Source organism: Heptranchias perlo, chromosome 28, assembly GCF_035084215.1.
Source record: "Heptranchias perlo isolate sHepPer1 chromosome 28, sHepPer1.hap1, whole genome shotgun sequence".
NCBI classification, from domain to species: domain Eukaryota; kingdom Metazoa; phylum Chordata; class Chondrichthyes; order Hexanchiformes; family Hexanchidae; genus Heptranchias; species Heptranchias perlo.
Window position 1 is genome coordinate 10,644,222 of NC_090352.1, and position 25,596 is coordinate 10,669,817.

The 25,596-nt window shown below is 42.5% G+C and overlaps 1 protein-coding gene across 1 annotated transcript in view; it reads right to left on the reverse strand.

Moving 5' to 3' along the window:
* Positions 1–25,596, reverse strand: part of tmem132e (transmembrane protein 132E) — a 621,750-nt gene that overhangs the window by 27,595 nt on the left and 568,559 nt on the right. Inside the window, exon 8 of the mRNA XM_068008053.1 lies at positions 13,441–13,632. Coding sequence (XP_067864154.1) covers positions 13,441–13,632 — 192 coding nt within the window. The remainder of the gene's footprint in view (positions 1–13,440; positions 13,633–25,596) is intronic.

The following is a 25,596-nucleotide window of genomic DNA, read 5'->3' on the forward strand; positions in this document are numbered from 1 at the left end:
CGCGTCTGTGAGGACCAGTGTTTGTTGTGGCCCTCCTCCAGTCCTCGCCCTCTCGCGTGTATTTTGCGCTCTCTTCTCCTAGAAGGGGAGAAAGTACAGACATGTGAGTGAATGACGGTGAAGTGGCCAGCTGATGAATACATTGCATTGGGTGAGGCTGATTGTGAAAGAGGTGTGTCAGAGAATGAGTATGAGACAGAGCCATCACATTGGATGAGGATTGGGGTGAGTGGTAGTGGTGGGGTGACTACTGGGGAGGTGAGGAAGTGCTGAGGAAATGCAGGTAAGTTGAGGATGAGCCTCTAGTGGGTGTAGTGGGTGTGAGGAGTGATGTGATGGTGTAGTCTTGGCAGTGCAGAATGAGTTGGAGGGGGGGGGGGTGTTCACCACGGAATGCAGGAGAATCAGTAAGTGTACTCACTTTTGCTGACCTAGTTAGGTCATTGAAGCGCTTCCTTCACTGGACCCAAGTGCGGCAGATGTTGCTCCTGCTGGTGACCTCCTCTGCCACTTCGAGCCAGGCCTTCTTGGTGGCAGAAGCAGGGCACTTCCTCCTGGTAGCCGGGTAAAACAGTTCCCTCCTCCTCCTCACCCCGGCCAGTAGCACCTGAAGTGAGGCATCATTAAATCTTGGAGCAGCCTTTCCCCTCTGCTGCTCCACTGTGTCTTTTTGATCTTTGCTCCAGCAAAAGCCACTGGAGCAATGGCCATTTAAATACAGACGCTCCAGCTGACAGCCTGTCATGAGGGTGCGCAGTCTGCCCACTGCGCAGCTTTCGGACGCCACCCCGGAAGCCACGTTAAGGGCCACCAATTAACTCGCGATTGCGCAGGAAACGGTAAGTTTTTATTATCCGGGTTTACCGCACGCCCACTGAACTCCCCCCCGCCCCCCGATGCCTTCCCGCCACCTTTTGAAAATTGAGCCCATAGGAACAGGAGTAGGCCATTCAGCCCTTCAAGCCTGTTCTGCCATTTAATTAAATCATGCCTGATTTGTACCTCAAATGCCTTGCTTCCATATCCCTTGATACTTTTATCTAACAAAAATCTATCAATCTGAATTTTGAAAATTTCAATTGACCCAGTATCCTCAGCCTTTTGAGGGAGCAAGTTCCAGATTTCCACTACCTTCTGTGTGAAAAGTTTTTCCTGATTTCACTCCTAAATGGCAGTAGAACAGGGGCTGAAAGAGAGTGGAGATATAGCCTGGTTTGGGAGGGAACAAGGTGGAGCCTGGTGATGGGAGACAATGGAAAGCATGGCCAAGCTAGATAGTTGTGGTGGCTATGGAGTCATGGCTCACATCAATATACTAGTATGGCTGGGAGCTGTGGCAGTATATATAGGTGAGAGAAAAACTGGAGACCTAGATTTGGGATGGAGCAGGGAGCCTGGGGGTATGGAGTTGAACCTGGGAGGGAGTGGGGAGACTAGGCCCTGGGAAGAGAGCTGGGAGGGCTAACATTAGGAGGGTGCAGGAATATTAAGGCCTGGAGCTGGGCGGGAAAACAAGGCTTGAGTTGACTTTTGGGGTTACAATGGAATAGGGAGGCCAGGCCTGCGGCTTGGGTTGAAGCTGTGGCTGGGATTGAATTTGAAGGCCTGGGTCAGGGTTGGGTATGAAACTGGGAAAGCACAGGAAGGCCATGGCTAGAAATTGTGTCTTCAATAGAGCAGGGAGGCAGGAGCCTGGGGCTCAAACTGCAGCTCCAGCTAGGAGAAAGCTTAGGAGTTAGCCCAGGATTACAGAGCAGGAACAAGGAGGCTGGCTCAGGGCTATGGAGTAGGAACAGGCCAGGAACAGGGAGGCAGGCTCAGGGCTGCAGTGCAGGAGTGGGCAAGTTGGCTCTAGACAATAGAATGGAGTGTGAGTGGGGAGGTTGGATATACAATGGGAATGGGAACCATATAACTGATCATTAAGCACCATTAAAGTCAGTTTTTATTTCTGATTTAAAAACCCAGATTTTTTGGGGTGTTCTTCAGTTTTTATTTTTACCATCAAAAATTGGGAGAAATTCAGGGTTAAAAGGTAAAACCAGAGTAAATTGGGAGAAAAATCAGTTTGTATTTTGTATATCACTAAACCTCAAGGAAAGAAGCAAGGGGCTATCAAGGCACACAAACAACACACACAATTATTTATACAGCTCATAGATGTCACTTCAATGGGCCTCAATGGCAGTTCCAAAAGTAATATCTGTTTCCGTGATCACAAAACAATGTCAAGCTATTTTAGCAGTAAAATACATTCATAGTACTTGTCAATGGACTGCATGCTGCAAAATGTTGACTGCCAAATGTATATTTAAAGTAGCACATCACCACCATAGTATCATGACGCACAAATATATTTTATATCTGACTGAAATGTGAAGTAGTTGATGTCAAATGTTAATTTTGCAGTATGTGCTATGAATGGTATATTGTGATCATTGTATGGTATGTATCCTCTAGGTTAATAACCTAACTGTAGTTATGATCAAGGTTCTTCAACATGTATCCTGATGCAACATGCAACGCCTGTACATCTCACGACCTGAGTTTTTATAAGAAAACAATGGGAAAGTTTGTTCTTTTTCTCAAATTCGGAAGGAAACCAGTTTTTACCAATAACCATTCAAAAATAATCTAGGAATTTGTTGGTGAAAATCGGTAAAAACTAATTTTAAAGATCCCTACTGATAATACATTAGTGGTCAGATGGTTACCAGGCACCAAGGTGTCGATATCAACCCCCCCACAATGTACAAGAGAGGGTCGGGGGGGGGGGGGGGGATCGCGAAACATGACCCCAACCTGCTTTGTAAGCGCCTGCCGCCATTTTTAATGGCGGAGGGTTGCGTGGCGTGTCTGTGTCCTGCTCTCAAGAAGTGGGACACCTCATTATAATATTTAAATCAGGCTCCCACAGTGCAGTTGGGAGCCTGATTTAAATTTAACACTGGCTGGCCGGGTTTTCCAGGGTTTGGAGCTAAATGGAGACAGGAGCAGCCGGATCCAGCAAGTAAGTGCTTTTCCAGCACTGCTTGTGGGCCAGGAGGAGTGGGAGTGCTTCTCTTCGGCCCCTCAAGGAAACCTTCTGCCAATCATGGCAGCAGGCCAGCCTGTCAATCTGGCCGGCTGCCAGACGGGAAACGGAATAAAAAATGATAATGAGGTCCTGTCGTTAAATTCAGCCGGACTTCCGCATTTGCAGGATTTCCGAGTTTCCCCCCTCGCAAACATGTTCCCCTGCTCCCTCCCCGCAAATATCGGGGCCCAGACGTCTGTAAAGGATACTAATACAGTTTATGCTTTCTCCAACTCCATTTTTTCATGTAAGCATTCTGATGACAGTTTCTGTAAGTAAACTATGTCCCTTATGATCTGAAATCTGTGTTTTTCATTCTCTGCTGTGCTAAGTTAGCATAGCCCAGGGCTAATAATTAGTCTGTTTGGAAGTCAAGCTGTGCATTATGTAGGATTTCCACTATGCTTCCTGCCAATCTCAAAGTGGAAAATATCAAACACTAAACCCAATTTGTACAGACTAAGACTATTAATTAAATGTATTTACAATTGGATAGTTTACAGAAGTAAAACATTTAGAAAGAGACTGTGCAGTTCTCTAATTGTGTAAAATACGTGGAAACAGCCTACAAAGGGTTCTTTTACCTTTGTTATGTATCAGACTTGCCCTAATTAGAAATAAAAGGGGGAATTTTAACTCTCCTCGATTGGTGGGAACAGAGCAGGGGAGCAGTTGAAATGGCGGAAGCTTCAATTAAAAATGCAAATTGGGGTCCCATGACATATACAGGACCCTGATGACATTTTAACCCACTCTAGACGAGGCCAGCGATGCTCGCTAAGGTAAATAAGAACAAACGTTCCTTAGTGGGGCCGCACAAGGAAAGTATGGACCTCTGTTGCTCCTGCGACCCCCCTTCCTCCTCACAGCAGTGAGACCCTCGCAACACTCCCCTTCCTGGACTTACCATATTGCCAGTTTTATTATGGAGTGCTTCCTTCTGACATGCTCAGATTGATAAAGTCACTCACTAGCTTAGGAACAGTACTCTTTTTAAGGATGCTTTTCTCTTTGAAGTTGAAAGCAATTTATTTGTAGATTGTCATCAGCAGCCAGCTTGACAAGTGTACAGATCACGCACAATTGACAAGGTGGTTGATTGACATGTTGACATTTGGCTGGTTCGATCCAAGGGAATCAAATAATGGTCACATTTTGGGCAGCCACATGTTGACATGAAACAACGATAAAAGCACACTTATATCAGACATCCACACTGAATTAGATGAAAAGGTTATAGTTTGACATATTCAATGAATATTTTGTATAAAGTGTACCTAATCAATCTAACAGTGACAAAGGCTATTGGCATTGCAGCTGGCCACGTGGATTAGCCATCCACAGCATAACCACAGAACAAAGGGAATTTCCTAAATACATCCCAAAGATGCCGCTGGCTGATGCCATTCCAAACAGGCCAGAATCTATGGGCATGATTTTAACTCAGAAAAACGGGTGGGTTGGGGGTGGGGCAGTAAAAATTTTAAAAATCTAAAACCTGCCCCCAACCCGCCCATTTCCGGTTTTAACGGAGGCAAGACGAGAGGCGGGCGACCAATCCATTCTTAGAAGACGGGTCGGTCAGTGAATGCTTTCAAGGAAGCTGCGGGCCTCCATTTTAACAGATTTTTTGTTTTTAACCCTTGGGGCCGGGATTCCCGGGCCTTCTAGGAGTGCTGCCCCCAGGCCCAACAAGCCTACTAGCAGCGAAACCCCCTACCACAATGTACAACCCCCACCCCCCACGATCCTCGCCCCCCCCCACAATCCACGACCCCCCCACGATCTCCGACACCCCCCCACAACCCCTGACCCCCCGATGACAGACCCCCACATGACTGAGCCCCTGATGACCTCCTCACCCCTATTTAAGACTTACTTGCTCACTTCCTCTTCCTTCCTCTTCTCCCGTCCAACTGAGGCCAGTCTGTCAATCAGGCTGGCCTGTCGGGCGGGAAACCGTCAAATAAAAGATAAAAGATGTCCTTACGTCGAAATCGTAAAGATGTCTGGGAAACCCGTACATCCGGGTGGAATTCCTGACGGGGAAACCTGTGCTTCCGGGTTTCTCCGTCAGGAATTCCATCTTGCCAGCTCCCCGATAAAATCATGCCCATGTTTCATGCTAGGTAACCATTGCTTTTTAAAATTATATTTGGAAGAAAAATCTCCTACTGTGTTTCTTTTTCTAAAGTTAATGACTGGCATCAGAATGAAGAGCTATAAGGAATGATTTGATAAGTTAATGCTCTGCAGCCTTGAAAGGAATTATCTCTGAGGGACCTCATACAAACATATAAGATAATGAATGTGATAAAGTACAGGAGCAGCCGGTGGCTCTCATGTCGGCAATAAGCCTCTGCTAGGACCTAGCCTTAAACAGAAGGGTAGGGCAATAGCATTTCAAGCAGTGAGCCCCTAGCAATTCCAGCAAAGGAGAACCTTTAATGCAGGTACATCAGACAAAGTCATAGATGAAGGTAAGGAGTCTAATGAATCCCACACAGCTGGCCAGTTGCCTGAGTGGTCATCTACCACTTCGACTTCCTCGCTGGGGAAGCACTCAGCAGTCGGGCACCGAGACCAGCAGCATGAAAAAGCATAATACTGAAATGTAGGAAATGCATCAGACACAAACACCACATTCATTGGAACACAGATAAAATTATTTGTTTATATGTCAAAGTCTTTCATTCTTTTTTGGTGCAGAAAAATAGTTGTTCAGGTGGAAAACAAAATTAAGCACATTCAATTCTTGTCTGAAATTTAGCAGGAAAAGTAACTGGCAGTTCAGACATAGAATATTTATTCAATTGAAAATGTTTTTTTATTTGTTCATGGGATGTGGGCGTCGCTGGCAAGGCCGGCATTTTTTGCCCATCCCTAATTGCCCTTGAGAAAGTGGTGGTGATCCGCCTTCTTGAACCGCTGCAGTCTGTGTGGTGAAGGTTCTCCCGCAGTGCTGTTAGGTATGGAGTTCCAGGATTTTGACCCAGCAACAATGAAGGAACGGCGATATATTTCCAAGTCGGGATGGTGTGTGACGTGGAGGGGAACGTGCAGGTGGTGTTGTTCCCATGTGCCTGCTGCCCTTGTCCTTCTAGGTGGTAGAGGTCATGAGTTTGGGAGGTGCTGTCGAAGAAGCCTTGGCGAGTTGCAGCAGTGCATCCTGTGGATGGTACACACTGCAGCCACAGTGCGCCGGTGGTGAAGGGAGTGAATGTTTAGGGTGGTGGATGGGGTGCCAATCAAGCAGGGTAGAAGGTCCTGGATGGCGTTGAGCTTCTTGAGTGTTGTTGGAGCTGCACTCATCCAAGCAAGTGGAGAGTGTTCCATCACACTCCTGACTTGTGCCTTGTAGATGGTGGAAAGGCTTTGGAGAGTCAGGAGGTGAGTCACTCGCCACAGAATACCCAGCCTCTGACCTACTCTTGTAGCCACCATATTTATGTGGTTGGTCCAGTTAAGTTTCTGGTCAATGGTGACCCCCAGGATGTTAATGGTGGGGGATTCAGCGATGGTAATGCCGTTGAATGTCAAGGGGAGGTGGTTAGATTCTCTCTTGTTGGAGATGGTCATTACCTGGCATTTGTCTGGCGCAAATGTTACTTGCCACATTTGCGCCAGACAAATGCCAGGTAATGACCATCTCCAACAAGATGGAGATGGTCAAGCCTGGATGTTGTCCAGGTCTTGCCGCATGCGGGCACGGACTGCTTCATTATCTGAGGGGTTGTGAATGGAACTGAACACTGTGCAATCATCAGCGAACATCCACATTTCTGACCTTATGATGGAGGGAAGGTCATTGATGAAGCAGCTGAAGATGGTTGGGCCGAGGACACTGCCCTGAGGAACTCCTGCAGCAGTGTCCTGGGCTGAGAATATTGGCCTCCAACAATCACTACCATTTTCCTTTGTGCAAGGTATGACTCCAGCCACTGGAGAGTTTTCCCCCTGATTCCCATTGACTTCAATTTTACTAGGGCTCCTTGGTGCCACACTCGGTCAAATGCTGCCTTGATGTCAAGGGCAGTTACTCTCACCTCACCTCTGGAATTCAGCTCTTTTGTCCATGTTTGGATCAAGGCTGTAATGAGGTCTGGAGCTGAGTGGTCCTGGTGGAACCCAAACTGAGCATTGGTGAGCAGGTTATGGGTGAGTAAGTGCCGCTTGATAGCACTGTCGACGACACCTTCCATCACTTTGCTGATGATTGAGAGTAGACTGATGGGGCGGTAATTGGCCGGATTGGATTTGTCCTGCTTTTTGTGGACAGGACATACCTGGGCAATTTTCCACATTGTCAGTTAGATTATGCTTCCCAATTACACAGCTCACTGGACCTGGACAAAGAACTGGCCAATTACTATATTATACACTTGTCATTTCTGGCAATGCTGTGCTACTGCATCCAAATCTCATCTTTCTTTCTTATGGCTTGTTCCTATTCTGAATGGGAGTAAACAACACAATTGGGCATAAATGTCAAATTTAGGGGGCCAATCTCCCGCGCCCGAATAGCATTGGAACCACGTCCAATGTAGTTTGAGTGCTGTAGAGGCTTCCTTGACGTTCATCTAATACAGGTATTTGGCCCCTTATTAGCATATTCAAGAGGCCTATTGGCTGTTTGAGGACCCATCCCAGAAATTTGTTTGTCCTGAGCGGAGCAGGCATTGGGCCTGCTGCACACAGGATTACTTGGTCTACATGTGGCCTTACCAGCAAGCCTTAAAGGGACCGCTGGAAGCCGCCACTAAAAATGTGCATTTTTAAAAAATACTTCCTTTAATGTGGACCTTCAAGGTGCTGCTCCTGGTTCCAACACTACTATGGACCGCTGCCAATCCCCTCCCAGGACTTACCTTGGGGCCATTGCTGGTGAGTCAGGCGGCCCATAATTGGAGGGGATCAGAGCTGCCTCTGGTGGTGCGACAGGCACCGGCAGCTCGACCGAAATATTAAAGTGAGGTCCGAAGAGCAATTTCTTGTGGTCCTTGGGTCGGTCTTGTCTGCCGCATGCAGCATGCGCACAACCTGGTTCATGCCTAAAAATGGGCATGAACCAATTTATCCCTCCACATTTCTTAACATAAACTTAACAAGCTCTTCAGTTATTAATGAGCTCTTAACAAACTTTTTCTGCCTTTCTCTTTTCTCACTTTCCTTACATATATTTTGGATTGTGAGCTAATAATAAGTAGTTTAGTCATATTTACTCTTGTTAACAATCACACCCAGAGCAAAATATAACCACAGGCATTACATCAGATGCTATTCATAGTGGGGGAAGGGGGGGACCTGGATAAGAAAATGTGCCCTTTTTATGTTTTGTGTAAAGTAAAAATGTTCTGAGCACACTGTAAGTCTCCAATCAATAATCAACTGAAAATGATTAAGTGTTGGTTTTGTGAGTAATAACCATTGCCTGGAAGATACTGTCAGCAAAGTTATCAATGTGCTTGTATCAAGTTCCTCCCTCTGCTAATTTAAAGCAGGTGTTAACTAGTTTATTTTATTTTAATAAAGGGTTAATGGTTCCATTTAAACAGCTGAGAGGAACTTGATACAAGCACATCAGGCATTTGTCGGATAATTTGCCAACAGAAATGTCATATTTTGAGAGTACACTTAGCCAGAATTTGGTGATTGCATTTTTAGCTAAGCATAATGATTTCTCAGATTTTGATGGAACAGTGGCCAGCAATCTATTGTGATACTAAATACTAAGATAAAACCAATGTTGCATTTTTGGGGGTTTTCTTTTTTACTTTAGATTTGTTTGGGGAGCTTCAGCATCTCAGACAACTTCCTCAAATGAGTTTTCAATCACCATGTCCCAAAGAATGCTTTCATTAGCTTCGATATCTGGGTAAATGTGTTGCGATTCCAGTGATCAAACCCCTCTTCACTTTTTTTCAGCTGATTAATTTTAACAAATGCCCTCATGTGATCTTCCTTGACCTTGGAAGGGGCAGAATAACCACTTCTTCTAGACTGTGACATTTCTTGAACTTCCAAACATTTTTAAAGAATAAGCGTGCGCTTAGATGCTGGTGGAAGCCAAAACGGATAACACTGGTTTGGCTGATATTAAGTGGAAGAAAAGTTGGCTCATCTCGGTCTTAATGTCAGATCTGCTTCTAATTAATTTTAGCGTCCCTCGTCCTTCACTGTAGGCTCAGTAATTCTTCAAAAACATTTTCTCCAATGAAATCATCAGAAGTCATTGTTTAAAAAAAATTCTAAAAATACAAAGAAACAAGTTTCCACTGGGTGGAGGGGGTTAAATCCCCCCCAACATGTTTCAGGATTCAAGTGACATTGGCAATCAACTTTGTTCATGCGATCATTAACCTAACCTCAAGATTAGATTTCTTGTAATGACTCCCAACTACCATTTTAACTTAAAATGCTCTGAGAATATTCCAAAATTCTTCATGAATAATTTATGTCAGAATACTGTAAGTGGTCTTCCATTTTTGGCCTTGATGTCTAACGTGGTGTTGGGTTTACATAGAAACATAGAAAATAGGAGCAGGAGTAGGCCATTCGGCCCTTCGAGCCTGCTTTGCCATTCAGTATGATCATGGCTGATCCTCTATCTCAATACCATATTCCCTCTCTCTCCCCATACCCCTTGATGCCTTCTGTGTCTAGAAATCTATCTATCTCCTTCTTAAATATATTCAGTGACTTGGCTTCCACAGCCTGCTGTGGTAGAGAATTCCACAGGTTCACCACCCTCTGAGTGAAGAAATTTCTCTTCATCTCAGTCCTAAATGTCCTACCCCGTATCCTGAGACTGTGACCCCACGTTCTAGACCCCCAGCCAGGGGAAACCTCCTCCCTTCATCCAGTCTGTCTAGCCCTGTCAGAATTTTATATGTTTCAATGAGTTCCCCTCTCATTCTTCTAAACTTTAGTGAATACAGGTCTAGTCGATCCAATCTCTCCTCATACGACAGTCAAGCCATCCCAGGAATCAGTCTGGTGAACCTTCGCTGCACTCCCTCAATGGCAAGTATATCCTTTCTTAGGTAAGGAGACCAAAACTGCACACAATACTCCAGGTGTGGTTTCACCAAGGCCCTGTATAACTGCAGTAAGACATCCTTGTACTCAAATCCTCTTGCAATGAAGGCCAACATATCATTTGCCTTCCTAACTGCTTGCTGCACCTGCATGTTTGCTTTCAGTGACTGGTGTACAAGAACACCCAGGTCCCTTTGTACATCAACATTTCCCAATCTATCACCATTTAAATAATACTCTGCCTTTCTGTTTTTCCTTCCGAAGTGGATAACTTCACATTTATCCACGTTATACTGCATCTGCCATGTATTTGTCCACTCACTCAACTTGTCTAAATCGCTTTGAAGCCTCTTTGCATCCTCCTCACAACTCACAATCCCACCTAGTTTTGTGTTGTCAGCAAACTTGGAAATATTATATTTGGTTCCCTCATCCAAATCATTGATACATATTGTGAATAGCTGGGGCCTGCCACCCCGAGAAAGATCCATTTATTCCTACTCTCGGTTTCCTGTCTGTTAACCAATTTTTAATCCATGCCAGTATATTACCACCAATCCCATGTGCTTTAATTTTGCACACTAACCTCTAATGTGGTACATTATCAAAGGCCTTCTGAAAATCCAAATACACCGCATCCACAGGTTCTCCCTTATCTATTCTACCAGTTACATCCTCAAAAAACTCCAGTAGGTTTGTCAAACATGATTTCCCTTTCATAAATCCATGTTGACTTTGTCTAATCCCGTTGATATTTTCTAAGTGTTCTGTTATCATATCCTTTATAATAGACTCTAGCATTTTCCCTACTACTGATGTTAGGCTAACCAGTCTGTAGTTCCCCGTTTTCTCTCTCCCTCCTTTTTTAAATAGTGGGGTTACATTTGCCACCCTCTAATCTGCAGGAACTGTTCCGTAATCTATAGAATTTTGGAAGATGACAATCAACACATCCACTATTTCCATGGCTACGTCTTTTAGTACTCTGGGATGCAGATTATCAGGCCCTGGGGATGTATTGGCTTTCAGTCCCATTAATTTCTCCAGCACAATTTTTTTTTACTAATTGAAGCCAAACCTCTGCTGGGCAGTGAGAGATGAAGCTGACTGTTACAATGTACTCATTAGTCCTCCATTGGGTTACTCTGATTTACTCTAAAGTTCAACTCACTGTTATACTTTGAAAACAGTTCCAACACAGCTGCCATAAATATCTTAAAATACACCTAGCTCACTCATCACTGTGAATTGCATAATCCAGTCTTAACTGGGCTCCTTTTGTTGTCTGATCAGAGTATCATTGAGCTTATTGGCCTGTGTAAATAAATATCTCTCCTGCCTACTCAACAGGCAGGTTAACTGGGTCTCCATCAGTGTACGTGTGTAATAACATGTCAGCTGACAATAGGAGCTATTACCTGCCATCGCTCCTCACAAGCTGTGGCAATTTCTCTTTTTCATCTCTCTTCTTGCTGCTTGGTGCAAAATTCTACAGAATTCTGCAAAGTCAATCAGTGATCTTTCCAGTCTCAAAAACCAACATTCATCTTCAACAACTACACATAGGGGTGATTCTATGATTCGGAATTTCTAGTGGGGAAGCTGCACTCCATTGAAGATAGGGCTACAATATTTTAGCCCAATTCTCAGCTGAGCGTGGGAGCACCTACACTGTGTCTCTATTATACCTATCTAAAATACAGATTCTATTTTAGCTAGGTGTCAGCCTTGGCTCAATGGTAGCACCTTTGTCTCTGAGGCACAAGGTTGTAGGTTCAAGCCCCACTCCAGAGAGTTGAGCACATAATCTAGCCTGACCCTTCAATGCGATACTGAGGGACTGCTGCACTGTGGGAGTTGCGATCTTTCAGATGTGATGTTAAATCGAAGCACTGTTTGCCCTCAAAGGTGGATGTAAAAGGTCCCATGGGACTACATGAAGAAGAGCATGGGAGTTCTCCTTGTGTCCTAGCTAACATTTATCCTGAAACCAACATCACTAAAGCAGATGATCTGATCATTTATCTCATTGCTGTTTGTAGGTCTTGCTGTGTACACATTGGCTGTCACATTGCCCTACATTACAACAGTGACTACACTTGAGAAATACTCCATTGGCTGTTAAGTGATTTGGGGCGTCCTGAGGTTGCGAAAGGCCCTATATAAATACAAGTTCTTTCTTTAATTACCAATTTAATACAGCAATTAAACTGGCTTTAAAAATAGGATAGTTTTGTTTGAGAATAATGTTCTGAAACATTCAGAAAACTTGACTCTACTATTTTCAAGACCATACACTGGTACCACATAAAGTATAAAGACCAGTTAAGTACAACTATCAGTAACCGTCCAATTGAAGTTGTTTGGTTCACACCGGATGAAGGATGTCACCTGGAACGCTAACCCACCTGTCTTTTTCAGATACTGACTGATCTGTATATTCCAAGTATTAATTGTTGTTTTGATTGTAACTAAACTTGTGCAATGTACAGTCTTTGTAATGATTAAGTGCTACCAACAGGATCTTCATAAAAATGGGATGCATAGAATCCCTCAGATGTGCAACCGCACAACAAATTTCAATAAATAAAATAAACCTAAATTTACAAAACATTTGCATTGACTAATAGTAGAAACACAATCGGGAAGATGTTTATCTTTGGGCACCTAGGAGGTGCATTGCACCTAAGATGTGTAAAGCCTGTGAGGAAGAAGGTGTATGTATTTTTCCTCGTCCACCTATTTGCATGATTCAGGGGAACTCAGCCATAGGTCCATACCTCCTCCTTGCTGGGCTGTGCACCTAAAATAAGGAGCAAATCTAAGCATAGCTGCAGACACCTCTGGTGGGCTCTAAGATCAGGGCTTTCTGGCTGCTGAGAATGTCCAGAGTGGTTCAAATGTTCCTGGAGATTGGAGTGGGGGGTGCAGGGGAAGATTAACAATAAATAATTTTACCGGCCAGGTTTCAGAGCAGGCCATAGTATTAGGTACCAATTCGCATTCCCTGCAATGGGGCACACAGCGAGAGCAGCCAAAGGAAAATGAGGTGGGAGTCTGGGAATGCACTGCAGGAGCCAGGCCCAGTTACAACCCATGGGGAATTCCCAGGAAAGCTCGGCTACATGCAATGGGGGCAGAGACCTTATGTAATGGGTTTGTGCCCCTTTTTCCTCTGCCTGTGTCTGGAGAATGTTGATTGCCTAGGTCAGGGCAGAGGAAAAATGTCCCCTTATGTGCCTTGGATTTTTAATACCAAATATTAGTTTTCCGACTGATAAGTCAATGACTGGCTATTCTCTTATAGTGAAAATTGGTCCTGGTACCTGTTTGAGTGTTTGCAGTCGCTGACGGGCTGTTGTCTTGGCGATGAAGGTGTGGCTGGTTCTAGGATTAGATTCCAGGCTCAACGACAGACCAGAAACAAGTTCTGCTCGGAGGTCAGTGATGGTGACTTTATCATCAGCAACAGTCAGTGGAGTTTCCCCCAGTACAACCTCCATCAGTGGGGAGACTACCTGCAAGAATTTAAAACAACATCATGTATGTGGTGCAGATATATTTAAACTATAGACATTCAAGTATAGCTCCGAGTATGGCATTTCTTCAGCAAAACCTACAAAACTGCTCCTAATTCAGCATTAAATGGACAATCTTGATCACAGAGGCCACAAGAATAGCTGGTATGGGAAAAGATAGATTATCTCCTCAATGGGGTTCTTTAAAGCAAAAAAAATTGCTTAATAGAAAATAAGGATTCAAACCCAATCATAGTCAAAATTGTGGGTAGCAAAATTAGAATTGTATACACTTTTTCCGAATGCTATCTCTGTTCCCCCACATCAACTGGTGGTGCATTCATAGAGGAGTGATGCTGGGACATGCTCTTTCAAAAAACTTTGAATTTTTACATTAAAAATTAGTACATTCTGGATCATTTTAAACATCTAACAAACTCCCCAGTTCACAGAGGCTTTCTGCAATCCAAAACCCTCCAGACCTCAGAGGCACTCTGCCCCTCTAACAGCTCTCCCACCAAAAATAAGGATGAAACAACATTTTAAAAATGCATACTTTGCAATAGCAGAATTACATTTTTGTGTTTGGGAGAGAATTTGGATCATTTCCTGATTTCAGCCAGGCCCCTGTGGGTAATTGCCAAGTGGAGGCTGGACATTTTCCCACAGCAAATGAAATAAACTGCAGGCCCAATAGCTCTTTTTAATAGGGTCTTTCACTCACTGTGTGGAAGCTGGGATGACCCTGACTCCTAATACTATTCCTTTGCCTTCTTTTGCTGGAGAACAAGAAAAGGCGAGGGAGTGGCACTGAATCCCAGTTTAGCTGACATCTCACAGCTGGGCAGGAGAGCGATTAGGTGAAATCAATTTACACAGAGGCATACTGAAGCGCAGAATGCTTTGTCACAGGGAACATAGGAACATAAGAAATAGGAGCAGGAGCAGGCCATATAGCCCCTCGAGCCTGCACCACCTTTCAATAAGATCATGGCTGATCTTTGACCTCAACTCCACTTTCTCACCCGATCTCCATATCCCTTGATTCTCTTAGTGTCCAAAAATCTATCGATCTCAGCCTTGAATATACTCAACGGCTGAACATCCACAGCCCTCTGGGGTAGAGAATTCCAAAGATTCACAACCCTTTGAGTGAAGAAATTTCTCCTCAACTCAGTCCTAAATGGCCGACCCTATATCCTGAGACTATGACCCCTAGTTCTAGATTCTCCAGCCAGGGGAAACAGCCTCTCAGCATCTACCCTGTCAAGCCCTCTCAGAACCTTATATGTTTCAATGAGATTACCTCTCATTCTTTTAAACTCCAGAGAGTATAAGCGCATTCTACTCAATCTCTTCTCATAGGACAACCCTCTCATCCCAGGAATCAATCTGGTGAACCTTTGTTGCACTGCCTGTAAGGCAAATATATCCTTCCTTAGGTAAGGAGACCAAAACAGTATGCAGTACTCCAGGTGAGATCTCACCAAAGCCCTGTAAAATTGCAGCAAGACTTCCCTACTCTTGTATTCCAACCCCCTTGCAATAAAGACCAACATTCCATTTGCCTTCCTAATTGTTTGCTTACCATTTGCATGTTAACTTTCTGTGTTTCGTGTACAAGGACACCCAAATCCCTCTGAACACCAACATTTAATAGCTGATTTAAAGTGAGAGACACCATTTTGGCACTTAACGCTCAACTCACAGTCTTAACCCAGACCATCTGAGTGCCTGTAGGACCCCCACCAGCGCTTTTTAAAGGGACCATGCAGGATTTACAGGTTAGAGGCTGGATTACGGCTTCTGGCTGTGAGACATTTGTAACTGTTTTTGGAGGTCTCCTACTTGAATACTACGACGTGGGAACATAGCCTAACATTTAGAGCCAGGACGTGCAGGAGTAAATTTGGGAAACACTTCTACACGCAAAGGGTGGGAGAAGTTTGGAATGCTCGTCTGCAAATGGCAGTTGATGCCAGCTCAATTGTGAATTCTAAATCTGAGATTGATAGATTTCTGTGAATGAAGGGTGTTAAGGGATATGGGGCTAAGGCAGGTATATGGAGTTAGGTCACAGGTCCGCCATGATCTCATGGAATGGCAGAACAGACTCGAGGGGCTAAATGCCACTATCACTTGCAGCCACCTGATATGTGCCACCTTCTCCTGCAAGGAAGCGGGACGTGTGTCTGGGTGATGTGCCTGTCATGGTTGAATAGCTGCCAATGTGTGTGGCAGGCTTGCAACAGTGGTAATGTGTAAGGGGAGAGGAAGCATCTGATTGGAAGAGTTCAGTACTGATGGAAAGAGTTTGTTGGTATGTGGGTGATGGGGGGTATAGCGCATGGAGCAGTGAATGTGGCTAATGGTGCAGTTGGTAGGAGATGCCACTTGACAGTTGACCTCACTCACCTTGACTACTCGTGTCAAAGCACTGAAGGTCTTCCTGCGCTGCATCCATGTTCGTGGTGCTATGCGTCTGGCATTGACTTTGTCCTCTACTGCCTCCCACTGCCTTTTGGGCATATGTCTGGAGGGCCTCTTGCACCCCCCTCCTCCCCCGCGGATATAGGATGTCGCTCCTCCTGTCCACCTCTTGCACCAAGGCCTCTAGTGCATCATCAGAGAACGTTGGTGCACATACTCTCGCAGGCCTGGTACAAACTCAGATCGGCAGATCGGTGAGGTCTGGCATGCAGATTGGAGCATGTGGGATTTAGTAGTGTGCAACCTTTATTCAATGTTTTAACATAACTCAACAGTGTGTAAAGATCCTGCATCTGTGTTTTACGTGTGTGATGTCTGATCTCCGTTCAGACTCCGTGCGGACAGCAGACTTATTTTTAGCAAATAACAGGTACCGTTTACCTTTAAGAGACATTCTCCCATTAAGAGATTGCCCCCCCCCCCCTGCTGGTGGAAAGTATGAATTGCATTGAATCGATAGGCAAGGCTGGGATTTGAATGCAGCTTGCAGGTGAGTACTGAGGCAGGATGAAGTTCTCATCCTGTCTGCGCAGGGGCATTGGGCTATTTCCCTTTCATAAAACCATGTTGACTCTGCCTAATCATATTACGATTTTCTAAGTGCCCTGTTACCACATCCTTAATAATGGATTCCAGCATTTTCCCAATGACTGATATCAGGCTAACTGGCCTGTAGTTCCCTGTTTTCTCTCTCCCTCCGTTCTTAAATAGCTACCTTCCAATCCACTGGAACCGTTCTAGAATCTAGGGAAATTTGGAAGATCACGCTACCTATGCTCAATAATAGGCCCTATCGAATTTTTCCCCCTTTGTGTCCTCCTCAGAGCTTACTTTCCCGCCTAACTTTGTATTATCAGCAAACTTGGATACATTACACTCGGTCCCTTTTTCTAAGTAATTAATATAGATTGTAAATAGCTGAGGTCCAAGCACTGATCCTTGCAGCACCCCGCTAGTAACAACCTGGCAACCTGAAAATGACCTGTTTATTCCTACTCTCTGTTTTCTGTCCGCTAGCCAATCATCTATACATGCTAATATGTTACCCCCAACCCCATGAGCCCTTATCTGGTATAACAACCTTTCGTGTGGCACCTTATCGAATGCCTTTTGAAAATCCAAATATACTACATCCACTTGTCCCCCTTTATCTACCCTGCGAGTTACATCCTCAAAAAACTCTAATAGATTTGTCAAACGCAATTTCCCTTTCATAAAACCATGTTGACTCTGCCTAATCATATTATGATTTTCTAAGTGCCCTGTTACCACATCCTTAATAATGGATTCCAGCATTTTCCCAATGACTGATATCAGGCTAACTGGCCTGTAGTTCCCTGTTTTTTCTCTCCCTCCTTTCTTAAATAGCAGGGTTACATTTGCTACCTTCCAATCCACTGGAACCGTTCTAGAATCTATGGAATTTTGGAAGATCACAACCAATGCATCCACTATCTCTGCAGCCACCTCTTTTAGAACTCTAGGATGTAGGCCATCAGGTCCAGGGATTTGTCGGCTTTTAGTCCCATGAATTTCTCCTGTACTTTTTATTTACTAATATTAATTACTTTAAGTTCCTCACTCTCATTAGACCCTTGGTTCCCCACTAGTTCTGGTATATTTTTTGTGTCTTCTACTGTGAAGACAGGTACAAAATATTTGTTTAACGTCTCTGTCATTTCCTTATTCCCCATTATAATTTCTCCTGTCTCAGCCTCTAAGGACCCACGTTTTCTTTCGCTAATCTCTTCCTTTTTACATGCTTGTAGAAGTTCTTACAATCTGGTTTTATATTTCTTGCTAGTTTACTCTCATATTCAATTTTCTTCCTCTTTATCAAACTCTCCCAATCCTCAGGCTTTCTACACTTCTTGGCAACAATATAAGCCTCGTCTTTTAATCTAATACTATTCTTAACTTATTCCTTGATGGAATGTATATTCGTTGATAATTATGAAATATTTCTTTAAACGTTCGCCATTGCTTATCTACTGTCATATCTTTTAATCTAATTTCCTAATCAACCTTAGCCAACTCGCCCCTCATACCTACATAATTGGCTTTGTTTAAGTTTAAGACTCTAGTTTCGGACTTAAGTACGTCACTCTCGAACTCAATACGAAATTCTATCATATTATGATCACTGTGCCCTAGAGGATCCCTTACTATGAGATTACTAATTAACCATGTCTCATTACACAAGACAACATCTAAAATAGCCTGTTCCCTTGTTGGTTCCTTGACGTATTGTTCTAGGAAACTGTCTTGAATGCATTCCATGAAATCGTCTAACAAACTACTTTTGCCAATTTGATTTGCCCAGTCTATATGAAAATGAAAGTCCCCCACGATTATTGCATTACCTTTGTTACAAACTCCTCTTACTTCTTGATTAATAACAGGAGTGAGCTATTCAGCACCTTGAGCCTGTTCCACCATTCAATTAGATCATGGCTGATCTGTACCTCAAATCCATTTACCCACCTTTGATTCATATCCCTTGATACCCTTATCGTTGTAACTTCCTGCTCCCACCTACACAACTTACTGTGCTTCCTAACTTAGTGTCACCTGCAAACTTGGATACACAACTCTGTATTCCTTCATCCAAGTCATTAATGTATATGGTGAAAAGCTGAGAAATGCCACTTGTCACATCCCGTCAATTAAAGTACATTCCTTTTATCCCTACTCTCTGTTTTCTATCTCCCATCCAATTATCAACCCATGTCACAAGGTTACCTCCAATTCCGTGCACTTTTATTTTTCTAATAATCTCTTGTGTAGAACCTTATCAAATGCCTTCTGGAAATCCACATAGACAACACTCTCCCTGTCCACCTTGTTAATGACCTCCTCAAAAAATTCAACTAGATTAGTCAAACATGACCTACCCATCACAAATCCATGCTGACTGTCTTTGATCAGCTCATACTTGTTCAAGTGCTCAGTCACTCTGTCCCTGATGATAGATTCGAGTAACTTCCCTACCCACAACTGACATTAAACTAACAGGTCTGTCGTTTCCTGGTTTCTCACTCCCTCCCTTCTTAGTGAGAATGATATTTGCATTTTTCCAATCTAAAGGCACAATTCCTGAATCTAGAGAACTTTGGAAAATTATGACTAACACATCTGTAATTTCCCAACCTGTTTCTTTTAATTTCCTTGGGTGGAAACCATCCACTGTTTGTCTACAGGTTTACCTGTTAACATCTCAGCCCAGTTTACTCTGGTCAATTTATTTCTCACCCCCACGAACTTTGTCTTACTTCGAGGGGATGAGAATTAAGTGACCACAGTAAACATAGGGTGGTTGAGGTAGAGAACATTGATTTTTTTGAAGGAAAAGTGGATAAATATTTGATGCAGAGAACAATATGGGCTATCGGAAGAGAGCAGGGCAGTAGAATTAACTATGCAAACAAGAGTCTTCTTCATTCTCACAAATACATAAAGGGATAGATTTTGCCTTTTGAGTGGCGAAGTGGCCCCCGGGATTCTGAGGCTCTGGCTTTATTTACATTCGCCAGGCGAGCTGCAGGGTGCCAAACAAAAATAATTCAAGACATACCTTTGCTGGGCCTCTTCTCTTCCATTGTCCATGGAACTGATCGGAGCATGAACTGTGCAGGCTCCGACCATTTCCTACCTAAAATGGCAATCGGAATCCTATTTACATCATAGGACCCCGATTTGCATATTAAAAGGGTTCTATCACCTGAAATAGGCGGGCGCTTTGGACACCCGGCAGTAAGCCCCTTTCAAAATGGTGCCGGCTGCATCGCTGGTTTTATTTTGGTGGTAAGGCTACCAACGCCATTTTGAGGCCGTTACTGCCCCGCGAGGGTTCTCAAAATTGACTACTATCAGGTAAGGAAATATTTGCTTTGAGCTGTTTTTTACTGTTCAAACAGCATGATAAAAATAATTCATGTAAGGAACTAGATATTTGATCTGTGTATTAAATATTAATGATTTGGAGCCCCGAATTCTGCTTTAATGCCGTTAGTGCAACATCGCCAGTTTACCCACAGCATGACATTCGCTATTTCAGTGGACTGAGTGGGTTAAACCCTTCTAACAGTCATGTTATTATGTACTCCTTCAGCATGTAACACTACAGATAGTTCTAATGCCGGTACCCTGCATTATTCTGCACTAATGGAAAATTCAGCACATCAAAGGAGCCCTGTAGGCAGGTCAAAAATCCAATTTATGAAACCACATATTCCCTCACAAACTGCAGAATTTGAACAAATAAGCTCATGCTAGCAATGCATGTACTGTAGACTTAATAGAAGGGTTTAAAAACTCACCAAAACAACTCACTTTAACTTAGAAACATGATTAAAATTTATACTTGGGATGAAGGCTTAAGTGACGAGTCGACTTTCAGAACCACTGTGGCACGGGGGAATAAGGTGTTGGGCATCATTTGATGGCGTATTTTCTATAAATTGCTGGTCTCCAAACATGTAAACTCTATAATTTTGGCAGAAATGGAATAAATCCACCCCCACCCACAGACTTAACCTACTGACACCAATGATACTAAGCAAATGCACTGGAATAGGACAGCCTTGCTCATCATCACACAAATGTATCTATGTCTTTAAAATGGTTGAACATAAGTTCCAGTAATCTTTACTGATGAATGTATTTTTGGTTGCATTTACACTACAGGTGTAGCACTGGTGAAATGCAACTTTGCTTTGAAATAACACTATAATTATACCGTAAATGGAGCCGAAAATTCTCGATATTTCCCCTGAAGAAGAATTCCTCACTAGGAAATTTCTACTTGGGATTAGTGGTGCTTTGCACAGTTGTTAATGTGTTTGTCTCTCCTGAAGCAGGCATCATGCTAAATGCTGGCAAAGTCCAGGTAATCTGGAGATGGCTGTGCTACTTTATTTGCTAGAAATCACATTCTGCAGAAATTTATTAGTAATTAACAACGGCGTAAGTGACATTTAACTAAATGATGATATTTTTGAGTTGTCACCAGTGCAATAGCATTTTAGGGCTTAAGGGTTTGGGTCCAAAGATCATCTCTTCCCTGCCATGTCAGTGAAAGAAAGAAATTACAATTATTTAACTCCTTTCACATCCTCAGGATGCCCAAAGCACTTCATAGCAAATGAATTATTTTAAAATGTAGTCGCTGTTTTGAAGGCAAATAAAGCAGCCAACCTGTGCACAGTAAGGTCCGACAAGCAGCAAATGAGAGAAATGACTGGGGGTAGAGTTTCCGCTTTGGGCGCAATCGGGAAATTGCGCCCAAAATGTTCTTGAAATTGTGCTGGTTAGGTTACAGTTTGTGTTTCTGCTAAAATTCATTTGCATAATCACAATGTAAAATCTTTCATGAACCAGCGCAATCGGATGGCGTAATAGAACGTAATCGTTTTTTTTCCCATTAAAAGTATTCCTTGATGTATTTAAGAGTGGTAACCTGGTGCAGTTTTATTAATACAGCTGAAAATGGGTTTATCACCAAAAATAAGCATTTTTAATAAGGGTGTCCAGTCCTCCACCTGTGAGTAACCGATTTAAAATCACTGAAAAAGAACCATTAAATAGTTTCATTGGTATACACTAGTCAGTTTCTTAGTAAATTAAATATTTTTTGATATGAAAAAACTTTAAAAATGTGCCTACTAATGCCTGTGCGCCTAAGAAAATGAGCGCAATTTGAAGAGCCTTCCCAAACCAGTGCAATCTCGCAATTTTGACCTGGGGGTGTGGCCAGTTTTGTGGGTGGGGCCTGATCTGGCAAATTGAATCTTGAACTAGCATAAAAGATCGCGGTCGCCATGAACGTAATTCATTTTTGGCGTAACTCACTTGCGTTTGAAATTCCCCGATCTCTTGCGCTGGTTCAGCCGATTCCACCCGGACTGTGCTGATATTACTGGTGTAAACGAGTGGAAATTCGACCCCCAGTTACTTTGTTTTGGTGTGTTGATTGAGGGTTAAATGATGACCAAGACACCAGAACCACTCTCTTCTTCAAATAGTACTTTGGGATCTTCTACATCCACCTGAACAGGCCTCGGCTTAGCATCTCATTCAAAAGATGGCACCTCCCTGAGTACTGCACCAAAGCATCAACCTAGATTATGTGCTCAAGCTTTTAACTCTGAAGCTAGAGTGCCTCAGCCTGAGTTCTTTAAATTATGAAAATACAGGAAGCAGGGTGGTTTCTTTTGCTACTAGCTGCACAATTTTCTCTGCTTGCCTTCACACACGATGGCAATTACCTTGTGGAGATTATGCACCATAAGAAAAAACATTTAAGAATAAACTGCTGTTGGGGAGAAACAGAAGTGCAAAAATTATTTTGCACACAATTTGGATGCAAGATATTTTTCTACAATGGAAACCAACAGAAATAAGCTGAATTTACATGACTGCAGTGTTTTCATCTCCCTATCCATTGGTGCAACGTTCCAAATAATTTGAATAAAATTGTCAAAAGATGGCAAACATACAATTTGTGCTCCCAAAGCAAACACCACGCAATCAGCTTCCTATTACATTGGAGATTTACTGCAATTAAAAAAAGAAAAATTTAGCTTGCAAGTGAACAAGTAAAACTGAAAGAAACAAAGCATGGATAAAATAAACAAATATTCTATGAAAAATCAGCAAGTGAAATTTGCTGACAATTTTTTCTGCAATTTTTGGTGAATATTGTTCTTGGTGAGAGTTAAAGGGCTGGGAATGGAACATTGGCAGTGATAGCACCGAGCACTCTTGGGTCATGTAAAACAGGGTGTCTAAACTACGGCCCATGAAACCCAGGCAGCTCAATTTTGTTTGTGTTTATATTTCTTACTCGCTGGTTGGTCAATGAACAGTTTAAAAAAAACTGTCTTTTTATGGTACATTGGAAGGTTTCCATTGATGATGGTGTTTAGAAGGAGGGACTTTCAGCTGAACAGGGAACAGTCATCTGGGTTCTGAGATTATCTTATTTGTGGAGATAACAGATAATCCAATATTATGACTGAGGACGAATTCGCTATTTAATATTGTTTGATCCCAGATTAGTTATAATAATACTTTTTTGTGAGCTTTTTAATCCATGAAACCCAACGCAGTGGTACCATGCCACTGCAGAGAATGCTTCTAAGAGTCCTGAAAACTGCTTCTGGCTCAAAAGTTAATTGCAAGTCCCTTCAATAAAATGGCTCATTCTGGAAAATGCTGTCATTCCCGACAGCAAATTGGTTGCTATGAACTGGCTCTGGTTTTATTGGAATCAACTTTCATAAGGATATCTGGATTATCATTGCTAACCATTTACGCACCCATTCTGCAAGTTTGTTAGTGTCTTCTTTTACTTTGTTGCAGTCCTCCTCAGTATTAACTATACTCCCCAATTTAGTGTCATCCAAAGGCCAAATAATTTATGTAAATGATGGTCCCAGCACTAATCTGTCTGGAACACCAAGTCCCACCTTCCACCAGTCTGAGTAACTACCTTTAACTGCTACTCTCTATTTTCTGTTTTGAAGCCAGTTTGCTATCCATTCTGCTACTTATTCCGACTCCACAGGTTCATGAGTCTACTATGCGGTAGCTATCAAAGGTCTTTTGAAGTCCATGTATATCACATCCACTGCATTACCCTTGTCCACTCTTTCTGTTACTTCTTAAAAGAATACAACAAGGTTGGTCAAGCATGACCTTCCCTTTTGAAATCCGTATTGACTATTCTTCATTATATTTTCGGTTTCTAGATATTTTTCCATTACATCTTTGAGTAAAAATTCCAATATCTTTCTTACCATTGATGTTAAGCTAACTGGTCTATAGTTCCCTGGATTTGTTCTATCTCTCTTTTTGAATTTAAGAATAACATTAGCTGTCCGCTGGTGCTCTGGCACTATTCTATTTTCTATTAAATTTTTATACACATATACTAGTATTTATACTTCTATTATAAATTCCTATGTCCGCATTTATAATGGAAACTCTCTATGGAAACTGTAAATGTGCCACTTTGTAATTACATCCTCTTGACAGTGGTAGCCCAGCAGTGCCTCCACTTGCCGGAGGGTGTAATTACAGCATGGCAAGTTTAAATAGACAGTTTATGTTATAAATGAGGACATAGAAATTTACAATGAAAAAAGTTGACAGGAAGTGCAAGCGTAACATTTTTAATATAAATGTGTATATGTTTTATATATATATCACACACACGCACAATTCTTTTCAATCTTCCAAATTTCAAAGATACAGTAATTATCTTTTCAGTTAATTGTTTGATTACCCCTGTGTCATATAATCAATCAAATTACTTGTTGAACAGTCTGCCAGCATTTTCATTCATGTGTACTGGCTACTGTAAAAACAATCCCATGCTTAATTTGCATTTTCATATCAACTGCTCTCTTCTGACAATCTCTGCTTTGTGCTTTAATCAATGAGGCTCACTGGGAAGCATATGCACTTTAATGAAGAAACAGAGAACAGGGTTGATCTTGTGCCTTTCGAAAGCATTCTGTTCCATGACATTTATTTGAGGCGCTTTTATTGACTTGTGTTGGTGCCTGTTTAGTATTGAATGGGCAGTATAAATAAAGCTGCCTTTGTTTTTATAGCCAATTTTGTTTTAGTTTAATATCTGCCATGGAATTTAAACTGAAAAAAGCTCATAAAGCTGACAAAACTAATCTTTATTGACATGTTAAAGATATTTTCATAAGGCAATCAGAATTAAAGAGTGGGCCAACAAAAGAAGTGCAAATCAATGGGTTTCTGCTATTGAAGCATGTGGCAGGTCAATATTCATTTTGAAAGAATGATGGTGTATCAGCAATTCTAACTAAGGACACCTTCTAAAACAGCCTAAATAATTATCTCAACTTGAGCTACAAGAGGCAATGGAAAGTATTATTAAAAAATTATTAACTGATGGTTTTGTGTTAAGGGGTGACTTGCACTAAACATTATAGGTGCAAGATTGAGGAGTGAGTTAGCAGCAGATTCAAATTTTCCACACTCCAGGGGGCTGCAGTGACTGATGACGTGGCTCCCATAGCACTGGAATTTGGATTTGCTGAGTACTGTCTCTAAGTCAGCACCATAGATTCAATGTATGAATGTATTAAACAGAGAATAGCAGAATTCTGGGGATAGGTAAAGACCATGGTCTAATTTGGGGGATCCAATCATTTAGAATAATGGATACTCAGGACTGAATTAGAAGTGGGAATTTAATTCAGGGGTTCAGTATGGTTTATAGATGGAATAGGGAGGCACATGATTAAATTAGCATTAACAACACTGCAGAAAATCAAAATCATGAGGAGTATACAAATTGTAGAGGGGAGATGAAAAGGGAGATTAGGAGGGTTAAAAGTGAATATGAAAAAGGCCTAACAGATAATATAGAAGGAAATGCTCAGGGTTTTTATAACTGTAAAAAGTAAAAGAATACTTGGAGAGGGTGGTACG